The 25,980-nt window shown below is 41.7% G+C and overlaps 1 protein-coding gene and 1 long non-coding RNA gene across 5 annotated transcripts in view; one reads left to right on the top strand and one right to left on the bottom strand.

Moving 5' to 3' along the window:
• Positions 1 to 17,908, top strand: part of LOC138186127 (uncharacterized) — a 62,357-nt gene extending 44,449 nt beyond the window's left edge. Inside the window, exons 2-8 of one of the 2 annotated variants that reach the window (XR_011174810.1) lie at positions 1,866 to 2,102; positions 2,230 to 2,412; positions 6,112 to 6,359; positions 6,440 to 6,567; positions 6,663 to 6,969; positions 11,537 to 11,811; positions 14,014 to 17,908. This is a non-coding gene — a long non-coding RNA (uncharacterized LOC138186127). The remainder of the gene's footprint in view (positions 1 to 1,865; positions 2,103 to 2,229; positions 2,413 to 6,111; positions 6,360 to 6,439; positions 6,568 to 6,662; positions 6,970 to 11,536; positions 11,812 to 14,013) is intronic. The other variant, XR_011174811.1, reaches the window with a different exon arrangement.
• Calx (sodium/calcium exchanger 3) overlaps positions 1 to 25,980 on the bottom strand; it is a 122,145-nt gene that overhangs the window by 33,380 nt on the left and 62,785 nt on the right. For 2 of the 3 annotated variants that reach the window (XR_011174802.1, XM_069125613.1), the window contains exons 4-5: positions 19,813 to 20,004; positions 10,703 to 10,870 (exon numbers count right to left, since the gene is read on the bottom strand). Coding sequence is in view for 1 of the 3 variants with exons in the window: in XM_069125613.1 (XP_068981714.1) it covers positions 10,703 to 10,870; positions 19,813 to 20,004 (360 nt within the window). In the remaining 2 variants the exon portion in view is untranslated. The remainder of the gene's footprint in view (positions 1 to 10,702; positions 10,871 to 19,812; positions 20,005 to 25,980) is intronic. The other variant, XR_011174803.1, reaches the window with a different exon arrangement.

Here is a 25,980-nt window from a genome sequence, read left to right as displayed (position 1 = left end):
GTTCTTTTTCTCAACAAACGGTGTTCCATTCTTCTTTCACTTTATTCTCAGTTCATTCTGAGAAGTACGCGTCTCGTTCGTCTTTACGGAGAAAATAAAAATACCGTATCCCGATGAATGACAACGCGAAAGAGAATTTACCGTCTCGTACACGGATCGTTACCGTTCCAGCCATTTTCGTGGCATTATTCGTTGCCATTACCCAGTCTATTCTCGTTGAACGCGGCGAAATTCAATTTCTTCCCTTTCCTTGTGCCCGTGTTACGCGATAAACAGCTAAGTAATAACGTTCGGAAACACGAGAAGATGCAGCCATGTACACTGCTATACGGCGCCTTAAAACTTTTTTCCCCTTCCAGTTATTTCGTTTCTGCCTTCCAGAGTGGGATCACGCGACTCGTGAAAGCCGAAGACAGTAGCCTCGTCCCTCTTTATACTCCAGCAGCCCTGGTAATTGATAAAATTACTTTCGTTCGATGTTAAGACGCTCTAAGAAAAATTATTCGCAGAAACGCGGGGGAAATTATTACAATATGCACGAGCGTATCCATTCTCTAAGAAGGCGGAATCTCAGACAGGCATCCCATCGTTAAACATAAAACGACAAGAATAAAATGATATTTAACGATGAAATAGGAAGGAGAGAATAATTGAACTGTACGAGACAACGTCGCTCGACTCGATTACTTCAAACTCTGTCTCGCTCAACTCTGACTCTCGATTATTCCTCCACGATTCACTTCTTCGTTTCTCAATCATATCGCAGTCATAAACGTCTCGTACGTACAGCGTACGTTCTCTCTGAGCATATTACGATGTTTCGCATAAAGTTCTCATTGGTAAAACGTCGGAATACTTTCGCTGTATGCAGACGCAGAGTGAGCTGGCGGAGCGGCTTGTTTGCGTTCGCCAACGAACGTTTCGCAATCGACATTAATATAAAGGAAAGAAGATCGGTTGCGCTGGGAAACCACAACCGGAATAAATTAAACTGCTTCGTCCGACCGTTCAGGGCCGCGGATCGTAATTGCGCGGATATTTTTCTCAATTAAAAGCGTAATTCCGTTTGCCGGTGAAGTTTCCGAGCGGGCCAGCCGGCGGTATGCGTTTACTGTAAAAATGAACACCGGTTAGCAATGTCGATCGATATCCGGCAGCCTGCCGGGATTGCGAGGCCTGCGGAAATTACCTGCGGAAATTTCATTTCACCGGGTTAGGCTCTAATACCGGTCGAGAGCTATTGCTCTGTGTATACTAGATAGTAATACCGAGATATGCTAGACGTATGCTCATACTACTACTTAACGAGTTCGTCCAACTTTTTATCCGGCAAACTTTCCATTATCGCCGATTTTTTATGCCTGCGCCGAAGGACACTCGTGATAGATCATTATGCGTTTTCGATGTTGTCGTTCAAACAAATCATGATTTCGTATTAACGCTGGCTGGAATTCCCGCTAGAAGATAATTCCAGTTTCTCTCTATTTCGAATTAACAAACTAGAGAGGGTTCGTGTACGGGGGGCTTGATCATGATGGATCGTTCCCGGTTGACCATATTTTCGTTCAGCAGCGGTTACAAGATAATTAACGCCCCGATCGTCCATGACCAATGCTCTGGATTTTCCCAACACCGATGACAGATGGCTGGAAATATTCGTGAAAAGGGACGTTGAGTCTTAATTCGACGTTAAATCCTAATTTACGGTGATGCGGCACATATTGCGTAGTCGTGGAATATCGCGTGAACGTGTGTGGTAGGCCATTCTTGCAACACGAGTCGGCCGTTGTGTGCAAGCTAGTCTTGAGAGTGAGTTTAAGCTGGAATGCGGGTTATCTGACTTACCTTCCTTCCCCTATTTCTAGCCAGGTTTATGATCCACTGGTTTATCATAAGCCAGCCTGGAACGGCTCTAATGAAGTCCAACGCGAGAGGCGAATAACAGGCAGTCAGCTATTTCGCAATTTACTGCCTCAGGAAATGGAAGCTTGCAATCGTCGCGAGTCATCTTTACGATTCGACAGTTGTTCCTTCGACGATTACCAATTTGACGAAGGGCCGACCAATTTGACGAAGGGATATCATTTTTAGAATCAGAATTGGTATCTTTCTTCTTTTCTTTTTCTTAGCATTTTACTATCTATTTTACTATTCTAATTAGCGTATTTATCTTATGACGATTATGAGACACTAGTGGATTTTGTCTTCTACTTTTCTTCTTATTTACAGGTAACTCTAATTCGTTTTTCGACATCGTTGGCTAAACGTTTAAGATTAAACGAAGAGAAAGAAAGATGAAGAAACATTACTGTTTTCGACAGTTGCAAAATAAACAGGAGATCTGAACTAAGAAGAGCGGGCTATAGCTGCAGCAAATTTCTCAATGGAGTGATCACTTGCTCGAAAGGAAAGGTTGGAAGAGCAACTTCCGCCAGCTTACATGTACCCTAAGAACCTTTATAAGTCCATTAATATAAGTTTACGATACGTTTTATACATATTACACGAGCACATGCACGTTCCATCGGCCACGTATATTGCTTTACGCGACACACTGTTCCATAAGACCCTCGGGTGCCATCGGTTTTAGTTTACGAAGCGAGCCAGCCCGTAGCGAGGATCACGGTTTTTTCCTTACCGTGTTCTCGATATAACTTCTCGGCCAACTCTCCATTGGACAGCTGTTAAACAGATCGTGTATCTTTGCATATTTAACGGTGAAATATCGATGCAACGTCGAGCAACACCACAGAAGAAATAGAACATATAATAAGCGATGTAATGAGTTTCCTTCGTCTGGCTTTATACGTCTCGCAGCGTCGAATTGGAAAGGAACGCGTATCAAATCCTTTGCATCGCCTCTACGCACATATGTTTGAAATAATCTCTCGAATAACAGGGCAGGCTATGTCGTTGACAGGAATTACGCATGATTTACTCGAACAGGTTTACTCGACCGCGCACGTTTGCTACTTGTAAACTCTTTGATGCCAGCTTTGTCCAGCTGTGTTCCATTTTCTTTTGACAGACTTTTATCTCTTTATTTTTCCGCGTTATACGTTGCCTTTTATCTCATTTATGTCACGAAAGAGCAACGTATGCAACAAAGAGTTTGTTGTTTATTTTCGACGATTCTTAATTTCTCATTTTGTAATTATCGGTACGAATAAGCGAAGCGAAGTAGAATATAATTATCCAAGGAAGAATTGAGAGAAGAACTTAAAGAACATTTCAGAGAAAATACTTGGAGTCCGTAATACTCCAAGGAGCATCTCCAAAAGCCGCAACGTCGGATCCGCGGTATTTACAATTCCACGAGGTCTCGGCGAAGACAGGTTCTTGTTGTTCGTTCCTCGATTATAATTATGAACGTACTTACACGCGGCTGGAGGGCATTTGCATCGCGAATTATTCCGTAGAACCGGAGAATGCGAAAGCGCGACAGAGGAGTAACGCGAATCCAAACGGATCCGTAATTTGTTTTTCGTCGGTGGAAATTAGAATTTCATTACGGTTTGGTCACAGCTGCAGCCATTTTGTAAATACACGCGCACGTATCGCGTGGAAACTTTTTGCAATCAAATTTTGGGACGTCCCCATCCTCGCGTAATCCGCCACTGACATAAAAGTCACGTAATTTACGTCCTTTTTCCGAGCCTACTCCACCACCAAGCAACCATTTACTTGTACAATTTTTTATACTCTTTCCATGTGCCCTTGCGTCTGTTGCATCCCTTCTTTTCTTCTTATCGTTTCATAATATCTTAACCCTTTCGAGATTTCAATTTAGGATTAATTTAAGATTAATTTAATTATGCAATAATACGGTAAAGCAGACTACGATACGAGACTCAAGTTTTGAAGAAACTTATAAATTGATCGTCAATCTGTACCGTATTCTTAATTATGCCAATCGTTTCGCTGAAATGTAGCCTGTGTAGGCTCGCGATGCAGGAGACGGATTCACATTGCTTTCGTATTTTTTAAATTACGTTTATATGATCGTCATGCGTGTGTGTAATTTGGCTATGGGGTATTAATAAATGATATGATAATATTAATGGAAAGTTAGCTTAAGAAGAATCGCGTTATATCTCGTCAGTCTCGCAAGTATCGAAGTAACCAACACGATAACGCAACAGTTTAACGCATGTTCCGTGTTTTTCTCAGATAAATGTTCCTGTACTTTTTGCAAGCGATTATCCGTATGCCGTGTCTGGCTTGTAAACGTTCGAAATAATTTTGCGTGGCAGAATAAAGAGAGTGAGAGAGAGAGAGGGGGGGCAAAGTATCTGGCGAGTAGACAATGAAAGCCCACAAAATCTCCCTGGAGTAGCGATCCCTTCTGCCGGATAATATCATCGTGTCGAGCTTCACATTGTGGAGAGACTCTTGTCGACGTTCGCCGAAGACTTTCTTGCTAGTTAGGAGATACTTACTGTGAGTTAAAGTTCATCACAGTCTCAGAGACATTGCCTGTTATCCGATCTCAAATTTACTTCGCCATTTTTCCACCACTTATACTCCTCGGATCAATTTCGCATTCTCTCTTGCTTTCTCAAAGCACATTCTAAATTTCCTATTTTCAGATAATCTTACTTATGCAAATTTATGATTTTATTAACGTAACCGGAGGAACGGTTCATCCATCAAAAAATAACGTCACCGGACTACGGATTTTTATGCAAATTCATATTCTCGTAGACACAAAGAGAGGAAATTGAGTCTAAAGAGAGAGAGAGAGAGAGAGTCGCTTGATTCTCCGAATATCGGAAGTCTACTTTAGAAATATTATTATGGCTATACTATAGTATCACTGGAATTTTTCATAAATGCGTTATTTCGAAATCGTAGAAACGTTTTAGACAGTTAGAGAATTTTGTACAGGCCCGTGGGGATTGAAACTCGGCACCATTGGCCGATTCCTATGTTTACCTCGCCGCGGCACGAAGTTTCCTTAATCGTTGTTTCTACCACTGAAAGAAGTTATTTTTATAGAAAGCGGCTTCCGCTATTGCGGTGCTTTCCTCCACTTCGTTTTATCGACTTTTTTCAAGGACTGTAACGTTATTTCTTTGGGAAGTGTTTTTTTTTGTTCTATACATATCGAGGGATTTGCAGAAAGCAATCTCCTGATTTTTCGAAGGTTGTCGAGCACATTCTTTCTTTCAGCCGGTTGTTTCGTGTAACTCTATCTCCAGTGATTGATGGTCCCGTCAACCCGTGATCTATCGCGTTAATCACGAGATACCCCGTTACGGTTTCATTCTTTTTTTTTTCCTAACAGTCATTAAACGGATCGCCGGCACTATATCGAAGGATCTCGTCGGTGTCTTAATCTTCTCGCTGCCGTTTTGATTTATCGTTTCCCTTTATCTACCATTGTCCTTCTAACGAACGAATCATCCAATTACTTTTTTCTCTTTCGACCAAACACATTATTTAGCCACCAAAGTGGATAGTTGTAACACTTCTTAAATCATTACGAACAAACAACAATGCTACGCTGTTCTTACAATTACCGTAAACTCGAATCCAAACTTCTACGATTTCCAAAGCTTACATTTATACCGCGAAATCTTCTTTATTTGTAGATGGAATTTCCGAGTTGTCGAATTCTAGGATTAATAGGATAAAAATTGTATCTTATTACTCGACCAATGGGAAGATAAGAAAATCTATGAAAGTCACATCGAACAAGTTAGAAACTCGATTACCTCTAACTTGTACGATGTGTAATTATACACTGGATTACTTGCATGTGCAATTATATTATTTCTTCTACGAGACTCTTCCAAACCAATTTCTACTATATTAATCAATGCTAGCCAGCTCTTTTTCCAGTTTCAATAATACTCGTTTCTTTCTATTTCTATCCTTTCGACTTTATCACACACATACGGGTCGTACCATGACCTGTACTGTCGGGGTCTTCGTCAAAGAAAACGTGAGAGCAAAGGCCAAACCGTAGAGGTACGATATTTCTGTCGATAATTGTTAGGAGCGCGGCCCATGTGCATGCGCTCTCTATTTCGTGTTCGTTTGATGAAAAGGGCTAAGGTACATCAGCCATTCGTTTCATTCGAGATTACGTCCTTGGACATTTTCTAGGACACTGCAGCAGCCCGCTTTCCCGCGCCAATGATCTTCACGCGGCGAGGAGCTTTCTCTCCCCTCGTTACGATCCGCGGCTATCTTGATCGTCATCCTTATCTCTGCGGAGATCTGCCACGATTCGATCGACAAACGCTGCTCGAGACAACGAGAATACTTAAAAGAGGCGATATAGTGACGCTTGCGACAATTTTTTGAAATAAATCCATAGCATCGATCAACGATAGGATGGAAGCTGCCGGAACGTAAGTTAGAAACGAGTCGTAACAGTTTACTTTCACAGGCAGACAATTCTTCTACTAATTTTAATTTAATTTTAATTTAGAAACCACGCCTCCATTAATTTCTCAAATTCAACGCACATGCACGGGATTAATAACGAATTCTCAAGAAAGAAATGGCTCGTTTCCCATTGGGGAAGGTTAACTTCTAAGGATTATTTTAAGGATTAAGGTAATAACCTTGACGATTAACAAACTTTGCCGTCGAGATTCATCCACGTTTCGCAATTTTAATCGACAGAAATAAACAATATCGAATGTTTTGAGTGATCGCGATTCGATGGCCACGGATTGTAGTTAAATTGGCGTGATCAACGCAGAGGTAGACAACGATAATGCTCAACGATAGCCAGATCCGTGATCAGCTCGTGCGAAGAATCCTTCAGCTAAATCTAGAGAGGCTATAAAGTGGTTTTTCCTGTGGGGCGGATTATGCAGAGGGGTCGGTTTCGATCGGGCTTCGATCGGCCGCCGGGTCGACAGCCACTCGATAAAAGCAAAGAGGGAGAGAGAGAGAGAGAGAGAGAGAGAGTGAGAGAGGAAGCGCGAAGAGTGTTCGTGACACGCCCTCGAGGTAATAATTTGCGCGGTCGCTGGCGTAAATTTACATGGATGCGATCGCGTTCCTAGAATACGAATTTCGGAGGATCACGATCCTATGAACGATCCTCTATTTCTATATATTCCCCTTTAGATTTAGATTCCTTTCTGTCGTAGTAAAAAGCGTAATTTAATCTTTAATTCAAAGAATCATCGTATGAAATTGTAACATATCGAAGTAGCGCAACGTTGATCACGTTGAATCGCGTGTATGCGTCTTTCCATGAAATATTTCCTAAACGCGCGCAGAAGAAGAAGATGAAGATCTGAGTACGCGGCGTAAGCACGAAGTTTCTCGCTGGAATTTTTATTCTCGCGAGGGAACTTGTCGTAGCTGAATTTTCCCTCTCACGATCCGTAGGTTCGAGCGTTAATTTTATAATCCGCTGTCCCGCTTCACATTGGAAGACGCCGAGGACTTCTTTCGCCTGTGCAGCAACCGCTCGTCGTCGTGGCGTTTTCTTTTCCATCGGTGAAGAAGCGCGATGAAAATTTAAAGAGTCTCGGAGAAGGAAGATCCGTTAGCCTCTTAACCAGTGGCCAGAGACGCCGTGTTACTATGTTAAAAAGTCAATTACTCCCTAAGGCGATTACAAGGTTTATTTAATAAAGGAACAATTACAGATGAAAGAGAAGCAAGAACTTGGAAGCCGGTGCGACGAGATACCAGGTCGTCTTTCATTTTCCACCTTCAGTCTGTAGGATAGAAACGTATTTGAAAATCAGAATATCCGAAAATTTGAATATCCACGAATTTAAATACGCAATTGTCGAAACGTACAGGTAGGAATTTCACAACATTTGCGATTAAAATAGAATTTTCTCTCTCGTAATGACGATAATCGATCGTGTGACAGGGAAAACAAAATTACTTGGAATAAAAGGATATAATTGGAAACTATTACACCGTTCGTTTTATTTCGTGCATTTAGTTAGCGCCGATGTACGATATTTTTCAAATGGTATTTGATGAAAAATCGCCAAAGCGGCAAAACATAAACCTAGAAAATAACGGATGATTCGTTACACCCGATAAACATATCACGCTTTAAAATTGTCTGAAACTAACATCGATATAATTTCTCATTTTGTAAAATTGCTACTAAAAATATTGTAAAATTATCGCTAAAGTTAGACGGGAAAGCGCGACGTTATTTATGGAATGACCTGTGACATGGAGCAAGTTTTACGACTGTTTCGACTGTTGTTACGCGATGTACGCGTTTTGACGATTTTACGATCAATCGATGACCATTGACACGCGACTAGGAACACGATTACGTTTTTTCCCTGCACCATTGTTACGAATCGAGAGTCGAGGTTGCGAGAATTCAACGACTTTATTACTTTTTTTCTGCACTCACTGTACGCTTTTATGACGCGAATTTTCCTTTCTTGGTAAATTTCTGGTGATTTTCTGTAAATGCGTATAGCAACAAAATATGGCAAATTAATTGTACTACACGCACGATACGCGCCATTTTACGACGCTTTTTCCCAATATTTCGTTAAACGGAATAATTATTAACGCTTGAGATGAAAAATCGTTTATGCTTTTTTCCACGCGGAGCTTATTGATTGCGGACGTGTTTTATCTCCAATGTAAAACAGAAAATCGCGTTTACATGTTAACGCCTCGTTTTCATGCGTGCATAAAGGATGGCAAAGTACTGCTTTTTATGCAAGTTAATCGAACACTTGCTCTTTATTGGATAGAACAAGCGTAAAGCGTCGATTTTACAATTTCCAGCTTGAAATTCGATCATTTATCTGCGATAGGGAAAGAAGGAGCGATTACTTTCGCCGTTTTAAGTAATTTACCGGCCTTAGTTAAGGATTATTCGGGAAATTGTTCATTCAACAATTTCTGAAACCTTTGAATTACGCTCGATCGACAGATATTTATTCCCAAATATTAGGAGGCTTGCGGTCAGTAACTCAAGCTCTGCGGCAATGTAGTTCAGTTCCCAGTGGAAATGGACACAAACGGACATCAAAGTTGTCATGGGTTAGAGTAGCAAATTGCTATTTCCAAGCAAACTTCTCCCTTAGACATTAGAGACAGGCAAATATGTATCTGCACAGCAGTTAAAATCACAATGTTAGAAACACTGTTTTTCAAGTTTACCTCATAATTTACTGCTATTTGTGTCGTTTTCTTGCTATCGTAGGTTTATTTATCAATGGAACCTTGCGCAAGTAAGTCATTTGTCTCTTGAAAATTGAAATATCACGTGTACGTATATAAGAAAAATACGAAATAGACAAAAAAGCTGGAGTCGATCAATTCGATTTCGAAAACGTTTATACGATTCCCATCGTAACAACGGTGTTTAATCACCGTTGATCTAACACAAAACACGATCTTTTCGTACGAACGACGCGTTTCGATAAGGTTCGCTGCTTACAAAAATCCCTATGAAACGTAGCGAGTGGAAACTAGGAATTAGCTTTGTTGATTCTTCGAAATTGGAGCTCGACGTAGCGAATAGTAGAGGTTCATAATAGTTAGGCAACTTTTAATTAACCCTTATCCTTTGTCGCGTAGTCCTTCGATGCTCGATCGTCGGAAGCGCAGTTCTAAACAACGTGAAACACACATCGAACTAGCGGCGTTGACGAACGAGGACGAAACGATAGCAGTGCAGACGAGAAAAAGAGCGACGGGCATGTGGAGGCAGTCTGGCGTGAGTTTAAACGACAAACTCGATCCACGGGGAAAACTCGATTTCCATTTCCTGGCAGAGTCCTTCTTGCAATAAAAGTCTCGCTACCACGTTGAGCGTCTCTTGATGCTCTACTTGTCCTTGTAACTCACTACCTGTCCACAGTAACCCGTCGCAAGATCTTTTCCGTGAGAGAATTGTGTGCCGGTACTTACCATTTGCCTGCGGCAGAATCTGTGCGATTCTTCCGCAGGGCAATGAAAGATCGCCAGAAACTGTCCTCGAGGTTATCGAGATCGAAGTATTTCAGGCCGGTTGTCAGATCAGTTTTATGGAGCAAATGTGCAACTTGACAGCAGACTGTCAGATAGAAATCCTCGTGACTTTCCAATCGTTCTATCGATTCGATCACCTGCCTACCTTTTCAGTTTCTTGCCGATAACGACGTACTGTAGCTAATTTTGCGGATAACGAGCGAATAGATCCGAAGTAAGAACGCGAACCTCGGCTGGAAATTCGGTTGCACGTGACAAGAATACGCGTTGTGAGAAGAAATCTTAAAGAACGCGGTTTGTTCGAAATATAGGGAATAAATCGAATAATTGACAGCTATAAAACGGAATAATCGCTGTATCCAGCTATGTTCTGATACATATTAATACGATATCCAATGTACCGTTTTTAGTCCACTTAATAATTTTCTGCAAGAATTTTCCATGTGTGAAAGAAAATTCGTTCCGTATCCTTGGAATCGTATGGCACGGCCTTCGTCAGATTTAATTCACTCATAAACAAGGCCACCATCTGCGATTTTTAATTTACAAAGCGGAGAAACTCGTGTCGCGGGGATACCAAAAATATTTCAGCACGTGCCTCGTACTCGACCGAGTATAAGTGGATCTCGCTTGGCTGTCGACAAGCATAACTTACGCGTGCCAGATGCAGCAACACCGCAGGAAACCGCCCTATCCCATTTCCACCCTTTTCCCCGCCACAGGAGCGTCCATTCTTTCGAGTGCAGCTCGATATCGCACAACTTACCAGTTGGTGGGACGAACGCGAACAACACCTTCCACAATAACGTCAAGCCGTGCATCAGATAATCCAAGGAGGACGGTGAGATTGGTTCACCAGCACCTTCGCCCTCGTCCTCGTCGCCGCCGCTCACCGTCAACGCCTCCGTGAACTGTTCCTTCCACGAGCTCGTTCCTGAGAACACGTATTCAGCGATTATTACGAGTAAATTCACTTTGTCGAGCACCTACGGTGATCGAGTACTCTGGAAAATGAGAAATGTGGACAGTTGCGAGGTAGATTTGGGATTAGGTCAGACTCTGATCTGTTTGCACGTATCGTAATTCAACGCCATCGAGTTACGGTATTTTGTAAAAAATACCCCAGTAACACGAAGAACGTGAATACCAGAGAGGAAGATTTGTAGAGTTGTAGAAATTTGTTCGGTGTTTTTCCTTCCCTGCAGATCCTAACGAAAATTTATTAACAACGCGTTGTAATCCGGCATTGCTGTTGAGTTATAGTATTTTTTTTACGAGAGCTTTGGAAGATGAAAAACGTAAACAGGGTGAGATAAATTTGAATTTGTGGAATTTGCAGGCAATGTGTCTTTCTCTTCCTGGAAATTCAACAAGAATGTATCGTAGGGTCGCGGCATCTCCATGGCGAAATAAATAGTTTTCATGGTGCGTAGGGTGTGCTTTCTACCTCTGCGGATTCCTTCGCCCGTCCTCGGATCCTGCAATTATGTCAAACCACCCTATTCGTAACGCGTAACATTCCTACACCGTTGCGATCCAACATCCGCAAATTATTTCCCAGGAATTCCCTTTCTAATTCTCGAATTCTTTCTTATTCCAGGGTCGCATCGAACTGCCGCCCAGAGAAAAGAATTTGGCGCCCGTCGATGAACTTTCCAAGCTTTTTCCTTTGTCTCGGATTCAAAGTTCCCATCGGGAAACTTTTTATTTCGCCGAGCGATAAATCAACGCGTACACCGGCGATGCGCATTTCGTGGAGGAATTGCAGCTTGAAGAACAAAACGCGAAACCAATGTTTCGGACGTGGATCCTTCCATTTGGATTTTTCTCCTTTCCCCTTTATAATTTACGTGTTTGCCCGTTTGTCCATTCCAGGTAATTGGCGAGCGTTGGTTATCGCAATTTATTACAACGCCATAAATCAGCATCTAGCGAGGTGCTTTCCGCCAAAGAACGTTGCTGCGAGGACGTGTATCGCGTCCGATCGATTTTCCCCGCCGATAATTTCCACTTAGTCTTACAAAGGCTGGCGGCACACGTTACCTGGTCCGAACGGAATTTTTCTTGTCGAAGGTTGTTTAAAGGCTAACGCGTCCCGCCTCGATCAATTATTCTCGGTATCAGCCTCGGGACTGAAACGATCAGCCTGCAACCTCCAAGAAGTTATCTATCCAGGCGAGCGACTACAAAATAGAGATTAGCTACACTGGCTCGCGAAATTATGCGAACTGTTGCCGTACAAGATTTCTACGTCCATATAGTATGTGTCGTATAAAACATTCTAAAACTGCATTGGAATTTCAATGAAATATGACTGTCATTTGGTTGTATTGGTAAAACTTGGAGTGAATTTGAGAATATATATAGAAGATATACAGGGTGCGGCCGAATAACATGTACAAGGGGACATGAGGCGATTGCTTATGAAAAAATAAGAACGAAATGTGGAGAATAAAATTCTTTGATTTAAGGTTTAGTTTTCGAGAAAATCGAGTTTGGAGATTTGTCAAGTATGCTTGAACATCATTGAAATAAGCTTGAAAATTTATCATACGCATACAAGTACCAGATTGATTCTTAAATAAACACGTTCAAACTCTATTTTCTCGAAAATAAAGCCTTGAACGAATAAATTTTATTTCATATTTTTTACTTACTCTCGCTTCTATTAGGTTGTCCGAAAAGTGTCTTTCTCTTACGGACACAATTTTACAACGATGCATCTTTATACAAACATGAAACCTAATCTGTCGAACGATGTGATCTTTGCTTTGATAGAACAAACTGAATCATACGTAATTCGATAAAATAATATAAAACGGAAAATGTACGTCTACTATTTCCTTATAAAACGGAAGAAACTTTTCGGACGACCTAATACAATAGCATCCTATTGACGCTTGGTAAATTTTTAAACTCGATTTTGCACGTAATCTGAGCCTCAAATGAAGAAATTTTATTGCATATTTTGTTCTTATTCTTTTTTTACTCTCACGTATTATTTGGCCACACCCTGTATATACAAGTTCCATACAAATTTGTATATAGCGTAAACATATGTTTCGTCAAAGATTAGTATTAGCATGAATAACCACCTGAAGTACAGGTATATGATAATACTTGTTCGCAAATTTTCCAATGCCTCCGCGAGCCTGTGTTGCCTTGAGGAAATTTCAGACAAAATTATACAACTCTCGTACGTTTCTCCATTTTTACGTTTTCACTTTGCCCGATATGCAGCTAAACGTTCGAAACAGCCGCGCGTTTATTCCCAAAGGATACGCTGGCGTCTAGCACGACTTGAGAACGTCTAACGAAACTTTCACAATTTTACGACCGATCTACGCCAGCGTGGTCGTAAAAGTTTCATTAATCCGTCGTCGTTTCTTGCTGTTATTGCGATTTCGCGAAACGGTTACGCGTTTCTTCGCACAATTTGCTTATTTATTTATCTATTTACGGGACACGCCTCGCGAGACGTTGCGTTATACGCTCCGTGAATAGATCAATAAGGTGTTGTTGGCGTACGATTCCAAATTTCTCATTTATATTCAAAATGCGATGAAACAAGTGTCCGATATCACGATCGTATCAGCTTGAAATCTTCGTGGAACCAGCGTGATCGCAAAATGGAAAGACAAATGGAAAGACAGAGAGATGAGAAAGAATGTAAAAAGAAGAATAGAGAAGAACAAGAATTAAGTAACGTCGAATTAGACAGGAGAAACGAGTTTCGAGGCAAGAAAACGACACATTAGCTGATGTTAGAAGCGTTAAAGGTTGGCGATCGGAAGGACAGGTCTCGCAGGATTCGTTGTCGCGAATATGGTCGGCGTTTCTTGCGGGAACGCGAGCGTGCGTCAATTTTCTCTCCCTCTCTCCCTGAAAAGAATTAAAAGAATTGATTCGTTCCGCCTGGAATACTCATCCTCCCGAAAGATGGAGCTGCTCGAAGAGATTCCCTCGCTTGGTCGTCGTTGCCATACTCCGCGTTGGATTAAACCGACCACCGACCTGGTTAAACAATTTCGTTCCCCTCGTACGATGCACGCTTTAAAGATCTCTTTTATTTTCTAGGCGGAAGGAAACAACGAGACCGGAACAAATACGTGATCGTCAAAAGACTCACGTTCACAGCAATTCCAGCGAGCAGATTAATATCTCCGAATCAATGTACCTCTGGTTTCTGGAACGTTTCGATGCCGATTACTTCGAGCAATTACGATACAAATCTGGCGATTCAACCAACTTGGTCGGGGAAAAAGGAGCAGAGCAGCGATTCAGAGATCGTCGAGTAGAAAACGAGTGGGATCGAACGCGTTTAGATAACAGACTGACGCTTCGTATTTTCGAGCTAAAATTAACCTCGCCGAGGGCAGTCGAGGGTGCGCGCACAAAGGGTGCGAATTCTTCGGGACAGACCTTTTATCTTTCTCTCTCTGCCTTTCATCTTTTTCTTCTCCGTTCGGTCGAATAAAAATTGCTGGCCTAAATGGCCATTTAAGAAATTCGCAGGAAGAACAGCGAACGACGACCAATTTATGGAGCTCTTTCCGAAACATGTCCATGGCAGTGACAGTGAATTAATTAATTTTCAAGGAAATTGCCAACTAATTATTTTTATCGATATGTATATGGTTTTGCGAGAGAAAGAGAAGAGGCGAAAATTTGGTCAAGAAGTAGTATTTGATTCGTTCGTTGTATATTTGATATATTTACAATAATTTACAAGCATCCGGACTGTAATGTACGTAGAAAGGAAATCAAATTTATTCAACTGGAAAATAGATTTTGTTCGTTTCGTGGAACACGGTGTTTGTCGAGGTTTTTGCTGCCGGGTAATTCAATTGTTTATGAAAATCGCGTGCGCATTCCAACGTACCGGAAACGTGGCGTTTTATCGACAGCTGCTAGCAAATGACGAACACATGCCTCGACTTTTTCCACATATTTCCCACCTATGTTTCGCGTTCCAACATTTTTGTTTTCTCTCTGTTACGTTAATCTGAATTTCGATGGATTCCGCTATCGCGGCAAAGAGGTGCGGTGTAGCTGCAGTTTGTTGGAAAAGTATATCAAGCTTTAACATGGACCGAAACGCGATGAAATAATTCTTCGGTCTGCGTTCTGCGTTTGTCGGATGAATAACGACACATTCGGCAAACTGGCGGAATCGCGGTAACACGATTTCCAGAGAAGCTTCATTGAGCGAGCAATCCTTCGAGCTGCTGGTTGAGATTGCAGTGAAACAGATTCCAGCGGGTAAACGCCTTCGCGCACTGCCAACATTTACATTTAAAGCAGCAACGCTGTGCAAGTTGTCGCGTGGTCGCTGTCCTACAGCCGCGTGCATCTTCGATCCGAATTGTCAGGAGGAAAGTTCGTTTATTTTCTCTGATCCTCTTTACTCGATGATTTCACTAGCGAAATCGTAAATTTGTCAAATTCTGTCCCGTTGAAAATTTACAAATAGTTCCGATCTAATTAAAACCAGAGATTCAATGTGTAATCGAGCTGGAAGAACTTGACTCTTTGATCTAACCTCGGTTTCTTTGAGTTGCATAAAATTATTATTTGAAACAAGGGCGAGAGAAATATGGGAGGAATTGCTAGAATTGGCAAATTTTAGTCGCAATATCAGGCGATCGATTCACAAGAGCGAAATACGTTGCAACGATCCATGCAGCAGCGAGTAGGCGAGTCCGTCATCGACTGGCTTATTCTACCGTAGAATCGGCTGGTCCCTGGAAACACGCGTTCCGCAGACCTTGTACTCGACCCGGCACAAGCGTCGTTCTTCAATTACGAACGCGTAATCGAATTTGTTACGTATGTCGGAGCCGGTGGTCGCGTAACGAGCTCGTCGGAAAGGGGATTCTTTTCTCGATAGACGTTTCGTTCGCACGGTACACGACGGTTGCTCTCTGGAGATTTATGCGATAAAAATTTTCATCGGCAGCTGCTATTCCCATTTCTTTTTTTTTTTTTTTTTCATACGTCAACTTTGGGAAAAGGTTGCAGATTAAAAGCAAACAATTTTAATCGGAAGCCGAATTCGAACGACGTTACATTTAAATTTCATTCATGTCTCGGTTTAATTTCATTCAGCCGGTGTAATGGCATCAAGCAAACGCCGCATGATTATATAAACATCGGAGAATATGGGAGCAACGACGGGCTCATAATACCGGTAAATTTGTTTGAACGTTAACGACCATAACAAATTAAGCGTACGCGGAAAAGGTTCACGGGTTAATTTTCTCTCTCGCCCCTGTTTCCATTTCCTTTTATTACCGGAGTGAATTCTTTGACGCAACTTACCCTCGATTTAATTTAACGGGGCTTCGTTTGAAATTAAAATTCTTTCGTCTCCGGTTTAACAGCGTAACCGGAATATTTTCTGCAGTTGGCGCGGATGTTCATCGATTCTCCGTTACCATTGGGAATCGTCTGGAACAGCTATGCCACGCTCGAAAACAATTCCACTCACGGAATTAGACCAGACTGTCGGCTGTGCTCGATTAACGAAGATGTCCTCCGGCTCGACAGACACATTGCCCGCCAATAAATCAATCGGTCCGACGCGTCTAAACGCCAACGGTATTTCTCTCTTTCTTTGTCAACGACTTGTTCAAAGGACTTCGACTTCTCATCCACCCCGAATCCATTAATTTCGCCGGTTCTCTTTGTTTCGTTTCTCCCCTCTGTTCCGCTCCGCCCTGGCCGATTCTGTCGGATAGATCGTGAGAGGACGTTCCTCCATCTCTCCAGACGAAAACGTGAAAACGACGAGGAAACGAACCCCGTCGAAGGGAAACGCTTTATCGAGGCGCGAAGAAGGCGTGTCCCTGGCGATTTCCTCTCGCGAAAGGCAGGGCAAAACGTGAAATGCAAAACGGCCCGTCGAACAAAAGGAGTCGCCGTGCAATAGAACCGTGCCGATTTACCAACCCACCCGTAGTTCCTCTCAACTTTAGCCGCCACCGGATTCACCGGACTTTGCGCCAACTCAACCCTTCTCTCTCTTTCTCTATTTCTCTGTTACGCTCGACGATACAAGTTTGAAACACAATATAACGGGACAGCGATCTCGAATCTAATATCAATAGGGAAATAGGTGAAACGATGCCAGCAGCTCGTACCATTTTTTCCAACGTCTACCATCGCCTTCGTGTTGTAGCGCGTCTAGACAATAATTAAAGTTGCGGCATCGAGATAGTTGAGAACGTTTACCATAGCGGAACTGCGAACGCATATAAAACGAATTCTCTGTTGCATAGACTCGCTAAACTCCAGCTATCCGCTCTCGGAAACTTCACTGTTCCCGTTCGAATTTCGCTTCCGTAGGTCGCGATCCAACTTCAAGAAGGTTCACGCGTTGATTCAGTGAGCGTACGCGTGTATCCGCACGCAGTACTCTCGGTTTTAACTCTCTCTCTCTCTTTCTCTCTTTCTGCGTATTTTAACTTCGTTGGAATATCGGAGAATTTCCTCGTTTCTTTTTCCTTTCATTCGTGGGCACAAATATAAATCTGTTTACAGAGGAATGACGTTGACTGAGCGTGCAGGCAATATCGATAGCTACGAATTAATAAATAATAGAAAGGGAAGGGGATGGAAGGGAGTGGAAGAGAAATCAAATTAAATAAATGGATTAGTCTACGACGAACTACATGGATTAATATCGAATAAGAACAGATTGAAAATACGCTTATGCAATAATTCCCGATCGACGAAGACCGGCTTAATTCTGATATACACGCAGATATTTCGCTTTTATTATTTTGCCAGTTAAACTCGCGTATAAGCTTCCTACCAAACTTTCTGGATTACGCAAACTTGTTACCATTTTACTTTTTGAACGAGCCTTAGTCGGACTCACGCTATGTCGCTATAAAACGAAACGTTCTAAGTTCGTGACAATGATCCAACATCCGTTGATCGATAGTGATCACTGGCTCAGGAGAAACGAAGATTTCATCTGCGAAGATCAGTGGCCGAAACAAAAGCGTGTATCTAATCAATCTGCATATGATTTTAACACAAGAACTATCGATAGTTGACACGAAGCTATTTTTACTAAAACCGGTCAAAACGACTAATCTTTAACAAATACATAATAATAGAATATTTTTATATTTATTGATTTATTACTTTCTTACAAAAGGAATTCCATGCTATGTGGTACATTTTTGGTATTATTAATCCATCTGGGACTATGATCGACCTAAACGAAGATTGACACATTTATAAAATTGTAGAACCAGTTATTTTGACTGATGGTGTATTTCTAGCGTTAGGATCTAGCGATCGATCCGGGATTTTCCTGATAACTGATATCGTCATATTGAACGATACGCTGTAAAAATTGTAAAAACGTGTGGGAAGTTGTACAAAACGAGGAAAATGGTTAATTGGGGTCCGATAAACAGATTGCAGGACCCTTTTACACTTTGACAAGCCTCGTTTAGGGATCATGGTCCCAGATGGATTAATAATACCAAAAATGTATTACATAACATAGAATTCCTTCTGTAAGAAAGTAATAAATCAATAAATATAAAAATATTCTATTATTACGTATTTCTTAAAGACCAGGCATTTTCACTGGTATTGATATTGGAATACATAAAAAGCAAAATAAAATTCATTATATTATTCGTTTAGTTATCGTTGCGAAAGTCATTACATCATTGCGCAAAGAAATATAACATGAAGTAGGAATTTTAAAATAAAATTGTAAAACCAATCATTTTGACTGGTATGGTGGTTCTAGTGTTAAGCATAACTCTATCTAAAGTCCGTGAGAATTTTTTGCTTTTTGTACCTTCGTACATCCTTGAAATATCAGACGTACGTTTTATCTAATTGATAGATAAAAGTATCAGAAACACGAGAGGTTACTGTCTCGTATGGTTGTCCGTTCAGGTAGCCTGTGCAAATATTAGGATCAGAGAGAAGCCGTTTTCGTCGACCATGTGGATAACTCAATTGGTTACGGTAGTTTGATTCTGCTGGCGGAAGAATCTTCTCGGGAGACCGTGTTGGCGATTCTTTCCTCTCGCCACCATTAACCCGTTCGTGATTATTGGTTTCTATTAGCTATAGGATATCTAGATAATTACTCGTAATGATTTCCACCAATGGTTTTGTCGCTCGCGTAAATTAAAGTAGCGTATAAAATAAATTCAAGGTAGATGGCAAGTTTCGAAAGAAGGAAGTGAAATAGGAAAGAAAGATCATAAGGAAGAGGAAACTACGCGATGTCTGAAGGGAAAAACAAGCATAAAAATAGATGTTCTTGCTCTGTAATTATTTTTCATTAGACGCAGTCTGGCAACACGCTTTTGTTCGTTCGTTTTCAGTGGAAGAGCGGTAGGTTAGCGGTTTCTTAACCTATCCTGCTTTAATCAAGGCTCGTTCACGAGAAAATATACGCCCGAGTGGTGCAATAAGGAGAATTTGAAGTCAGAGCAGCGGATAATGCGGCGAACAAGAGACAAGAAACGGCTGAAATCATAAAATGCTTGGTGATCAAGGAAGAGATCTCGCTGCGAGAAGCGGAGAAAATTGGGCAGGCGAGTATCGAGCTTTTAAATATTCCACCCCACCGACTCGTTAAAATGCCAGAATAAGAAGATAATTTCCAAAGTTACGTAGAAATAAAAATATAGGCGACTGCGAAGCGGAATGTTCCTCGAGACGACCAAGGGGGAGGCGATCTGAATGTCGACGGTGAAAATGTAATAATCCCTTAGGAGGAACGTGCGTGAGAGGATGGAAAAGGGGGCGTTTGAATTCGTTCGCGTTGCTGGAGATCAAGGGGCTGCAAGGGAGTGTCTTAGAGAGTTTCAAGCTGAAGAAGTATCGACTCACCGAGCAGGATGGAAGCGTTGGCTCTCTGCACCAGTTTATCCACCGTGTTCTTGAACTCCTTCGATTCTTTGATTCGTATCTGCGCCCTGGACACCTCGCCCAGTTTCGGTTTCCCAAGCAACGCCATTTTTTCTTCGGCAGTGCGCTCCTCCGGCTGCTTCATTTCCGCCGCCACTGCAATCCCTGCCTCGGCTGAAAACACATCGCACCTCGCTGCTCAAGTAGTTCGATCAACAGTTCCGGGAAATTCCTGCCGCTGCCGGTTATACGATCGAGACGCAGGCGCCGCGTAAAGAAGACGAAGGAAGATATAGAAAAGAAAAAGAAAGAAAAGAACTCGTCTCGATTTCCACGTTAATTCAATTCAAACGCGATCGTTGCTCGTTTGTTAATTCACGCGGGCTGTACAGCGAATTTCATTCTCTATTCATCGCGAACACATCGAACGGCAAGAAACGACAGCTAAGAGTACGAGGAAAATCAATTTCTTGATTACCAGAAGGCAAAGACGACCTTACGAGCGATCCGTTTTATAAATCATAGCCGTGTAAAACACGCCAGGCTCCGATGCTAATTCCGCGCGCCAACGTCTGACCATATACCGGCTGTTATCACTTACGTGGCAGTATCCTACTGATATGTACCGCCATTGGCATAGCAGCACCTTGCTCTAGCTACGTTAGTTCGTCCTCGAGCGCACCGATTTTATGCCGTATACATCACGCGAGCGTATATTCCTTTCTTTTTGAACTTTTACTATTGCTTTATTTCGTCTCTACGCTCTAACAGCGAGTAAAATGTATCCGAACGAGGCCACGCGTCTGCTATGAATAAATATCGTTTGATTCGATACGTTGCACGCTCGAGAATGTGCAAAATACATGGTTTTCCAACAAAATCGATAGGTAACTTAAGGCAAAGCTGGAAGCTCGAATGGAAACGGGGCAATTTATCACTAGCAAAATATCTGACGTACCAATCTGTAAGCAACGTCTTCCTAAGCGATACCTTGTAACTGCTGAATTTGCCGCAATTTACCTGGGGAAGCTACATCGTCGTAAGTTACTCCTATCGGTTCACTTTTTACGACCGTTGTAAATATTCCGGCTCGTTCCTCCCGCGTGTTACATCCACCGGATGAACAAAATCCGCGCGTGACCATTGAATTCCAAGGGTCTCGCGCCATTCTTCTTTTTTTTTTCCACCGCCTCTTCGACATACCATTCGGCTCGTCCATTCATCCCTTAATTCAATACGAGCTCCGATGCAACCGAACTCATTTCCTCCGCGACGTGAAATACGAGCGGCTCGTACGCGTGTGTACATCAACCACGTATCGCGCGAGAGCGAACGCATTTATCATCGGCATGCAGAATGCATACGGTTCGAAAGATCGTCGTATCGATCCCGCCGTTGCGTTACGTCACGCGTTTCTCTTTCTACCGAAATCTTAGAGGACGAAGATATTTTAGAAATAAACGTTAGGATTTTTGTCGTGTGTTTCTTTCTTAGCGGATAAAATTTACAAAGTGTAAATTGTGTTTGATGTTCGTTTTATTTCTTGATGGGAAATTTAACGATAAGTTCGAGTTTGATTCGATAGAAAGTAGATTAATGGGACAACGATTATAGTTAAAGGTATTTTTTCGTTTTTTTCACGAAAAGTTTCAGTAGGGTAGAAATGCCAGTTAACAAATGTATTGCACTTTTCGTGTATTGTGTTTGATGCATTATTATCGTATCTAAATGTATCGCTTTTGTTTCTGCGTACGAAATGTAAGATTTAATAACAGACATAATCGGATCGTTCGAAGTTAAACACGAAAACAAAAGCCGTATAAGGTCGCGATTTTATAGACGCTTTTCTTGGACATTTTCCAGAAAACTCCGGCGAGCTTCCATAAAAGGCTCGACCTATCCTTTAAATCGTGCTCTCTTGATTTCATAGGAGCTTTTATCCAAGCAGACAGATGTAGCTTCAGAATGCTTGTTCAGAGCTTCTTCAACATCGTACACATAAATAGAAGTTCTTGAGATCGAAGACCAGAGATATTCGATGGAATATTGAACAAAGCATCCCGGAGTACGGAGAGCACGCGAACTAGGAAAATGATTATTCATTTCTTAACGTGTTAAATTGCTTAATTATTAATTAATTGTTAGTTGTTAATTCGATATCTACAAGGCTGGTTCTTCCATTCTTCGCTCTTCGTTCTATTCACATTCGAGACTATCGTATTTAGCCGAAACTGTCTTTGTGACAATCTTTGAGTGATCTCTGCAGTTATAATTTGTATTTCGATGAATTAATAGTCACGAAAAATTGCATAAAATTGTAAATTTGCATAAACATTTGCACTTTACTAATAGCTGATAATAGCTTCTAACTCTGATGAGAACCATCGAGTTCTCGGCCACTAGAAAGAGAAATTATCCGATTCAGCGTTTGAGTCGGTAATCTCGAACGAGTTAAAAACTTGTATTAGGTCGTCCGAGAAGTTTCTTTCGTTTTATAAAGAAATGATGGATGCTCAACATTTTTCGTTTTATATTATTTTATCGAATTACGTATGATCCATTTTGTTCTATCAAACTAAAGATCACAACGTTCGACAGATTAGGTTTCATGTTTGTATAAAGATGTGTTATTGTAAAAGACGTGTCTGTAAAGGAAAGACATTTTCCGGACAACCTAATACGAATAATTCGATCTTTGTCTTTCTCTTTGACTCCTATAACTGGACTAGGCCGCAGATTCTTACGCAATTTCTCATTCCCGTGAAGATAACCAAAGAAACGGAACCTGCATAGTAATCTGTCTTTTTCTTCATTTTTTTTTTTAATTAAATTACGACGAATGCTCCATTTTGGTTATTTTACAAACCTTCGTATATCGTACGTATCCTGTGGGTTCTCGCATCATGAAATTAATCAGAAACGCGTAAAAATTCAGAAACGCAATAAAAACGCAATCTAGTTACGACTTGAAGAAATAATATTTCTCAGTAATTGAAGAAATAGAAATCGGAGAAAGAGAGTGGTCGTTGGGTCGTTACGGAAGCGGTTTACAGGTATCGACAGGAAGTTTGCGATCTTCTCGTCTCCCTCGGGATAATTCTCGTGAAGGGGAATCGATGTTACGTTCCTTTTTGAAGCATGTGACTCGCTATTGCTCGACCTGTCGTCGCCGTTTTATCCGTTCTTCATCCGTTGAACGTGGCCGGGGTCACGAGCCTTCAATTTCTCGCCACTTTCATCTCTCGAACATCGCATATCCTCTCAGTTGAGATGAAATTCTTCGGATTCTCGCGTGTTCCACCGGTTATTCAATCCTTGCTCTGTCTTCCTTTGTTTAAAAGGCAATATTTTTCTTGTCATCTTGTCACCGTGACGCGATGGTTAATGACACTCGTCGCGTTACGTCGACGTTCGCGCGCGAACATCGATTATACGTCGTCCGCAGCCTTCTTCCGGTTAAAGTGTCTCTGGATTTTTTCTTAGAAAGCTTCCACCTAATCGTTATATCGTTACATAGGGTGTCAGAAAAAGAAAGACGAGATTTTACGAGTCTATAATTCTCATAAAGAAGAATAAAACACGTGCGATCGGCACAGCTTTTAAAACCAATCCATCAAACAAATTTCTGTGTACTTTCGCGTTTGCAAATGACATTCGACGTCTTCCATCCAATTTCGGTATAAGACTGACATCCGCGGATCACGAGGTATTTTCTCAGGGGCTCTTTCCATGCGCCGTACATGTTCTATTCTCTGTCGTAAAACTGTCACATAGTTTATGGTTGACGAATAGATTCTTCGCGTATCGTTACAAAGACAAGTCCAGCGAACTAAAGTCTCCAGAATCTTACGTTACGGCGAAGTAAAATTTCAACGTCGAAAGGATTGATTTCAGCGTCTCTACGTTTATTAGAAACTTTCTACTCTTCTCGACGAATGGTACAAACTTCCAAAGCTCTGGGTCCTTATCGTTACTGCGTCAGTCGGATTATGCGAGCACGCGTCGGCTCTCTAATCGACGGTTACGTTTCACTATTTTTACAAACAAACTTTTACCGTGACCAGGAATACCGTTAATTTCAAAGGTTAACCGTCGGAGAAAGTTTGCGGTATTGAAAAACGGTGCAACAAACTTTCAACACGGATGGTCTCGCCCGTGTCAAGGCCTGCTTTGATAGACAGGTCTGCCTTTGTCAGTTATTTCCGCCAGGGATTTCATGGAATTTCCACTTTTTCCCAATACCTTTCCAACACACACGCACACAGACTCACGCTCACGTTGGTGGCCTACGAAAGACGCAGCGTTTTCCGAGCGGAATATTATTCCATTCTTGGCGGCTTTTAGCATGCTCTCGCGTTACCATCGTCGAACAAGCTCCCTCGAAGAAGCTTCTTATCCCGTCGGAAAGCCTGCACCGTGTAAAAACCTCGACAAATCTGATATCTCGGGTTTTCGGCTCGGGATTCAATTTCCTCGTATGTCCTCGAGTGTTTTTCGATGTCGCGGCGGCCACGACCGGGAATTATCCGCTTCGATATTGATTACCAACGAGCCTTCGCTCTTGCCTTTCCCGTGCTTCGATTCGCTGTTTCGTTTCGAAAAAGAACGGTGAAAAAGAACGGCTCCCTGATTGCGAAAATGTCATGGGACACTACGCACACTGACTTCGTCCAGTTACTATATTTATTTATATTTATTTATGCTGTTGTGTTTACTTTTTTCACCTACAGTTGCTCACATTTCAGACACCTTGCAACGTCCATAGATAGCACGTGGGTGTGATATAATATGGTAATTGGAACAGTTAAACAAGAAGCGATATTAGAGTCTGTGGTAGAGCGTCTGCTACGTCGGCGAACTTTAAGGGTGTATTCTGGTCTAGAAATTTGAAAAAATCGAAAATTTGTCAAAATTTCAATTATTTTATGAGTTACAGCCATTTTTGTGACGCAGCATCTGTCCGACCGGACCAATGTGCAATAAACGGTAGACTGCCCGAGTACCTACGTCTCAAAACTTTAAACGCGTTTTTCTCGAAACTACTTTTTTCGAGTTGGCGTGCACGATATCTCACGTTCTAATGAACAGATTTATTTTTAATTTGGTCTGAATATTCCTATATACTCCTCTATCGTCCGGATCACGCTCAGCTCAAAATCTTTAATATTACTATTTTTTAAACGTTCGGAATTGTCAAAAAAACGTGCGAAATAAGAAATTTTTTTTCAAACGGCCGTCATTTTGTGAAAAAATGTTGTATTGACTTTTCCAAGTTTCAGATGATAGCGGCAACAAAATAGCGGCGTAATTTTTGTTTCGGATGACCAGAAGGGTTGATATCATGCACGCCACGACACCCCATTTTTTTTGGCAGCATCCACTTTGCCAGCTCATAACTCTTTAAATATTGAGTTTTTTTGCAGTGAATTTTTTACGTAATCTCGAAATATCAATAAACAAATGCTAAAAGGAAGGATAGCAAAAATATTTTTTGTTTCGCTTGTACAGAGCTTCAAAAATCGCCCGAAATTCATGCCTCTAGACCAGAATACCCCCTTAAAATGACATTTTGAAGAAAGGAGCATTGACCGTAAAACGTCGACAAAGATTGTAGACTTCTATCTGTATAGAACTATACCCGCATGTATATTACCTTATCTAACGAATAGTATTCTAATTAAGAATTTATATTTACAGATTTGAACAGAGCTTTGCTTAAGATAGAAGATCCTGACTTGAAAAGAGACAAGAATTAGATAAGAAAAAATTGCCCACGCTATATAAAGTTTTCTCGATGAAAGAGCCGTTTTCAAACACCGTACGACGTTTATCATGTAAAGACGACTGATCGTTTGATCGTTCACGAATCGCTGGCTTCGCCGCCCTTTCGACGTTTCATAAAGTCGAGCGTCCTTTCGCAGGCGGTTGTTTCTCGTTCGTGGGTCACAGAGTTTCACGGGCAGAAGCGTCGCGACGCGTTTATTTCGGAAAAATAGCAAAGCTGCGTGGTCGAGCGCCAGTCATCAACGATTCTCCAGGAGAAAAATACCAGCGTGGGCTTTCGCGCAAAGCGGCTGAAATGGCAAGTGTCGCGGCGACAAAATAATGCGCACAGACTGACGCGTGTACAGCTGGTCGCTGATTCGTCGC

Source organism: Bombus flavifrons, chromosome 13, assembly GCF_040668555.2.
Source record: "Bombus flavifrons isolate JBK064 chromosome 13, iyBomFlav1_principal, whole genome shotgun sequence".
NCBI classification, from domain to species: domain Eukaryota; kingdom Metazoa; phylum Arthropoda; class Insecta; order Hymenoptera; family Apidae; genus Bombus; species Bombus flavifrons.
The sequence above is the reverse complement of the archived record's forward strand: the minus strand, read 5'-3'. Positions and strand labels throughout refer to the sequence as shown.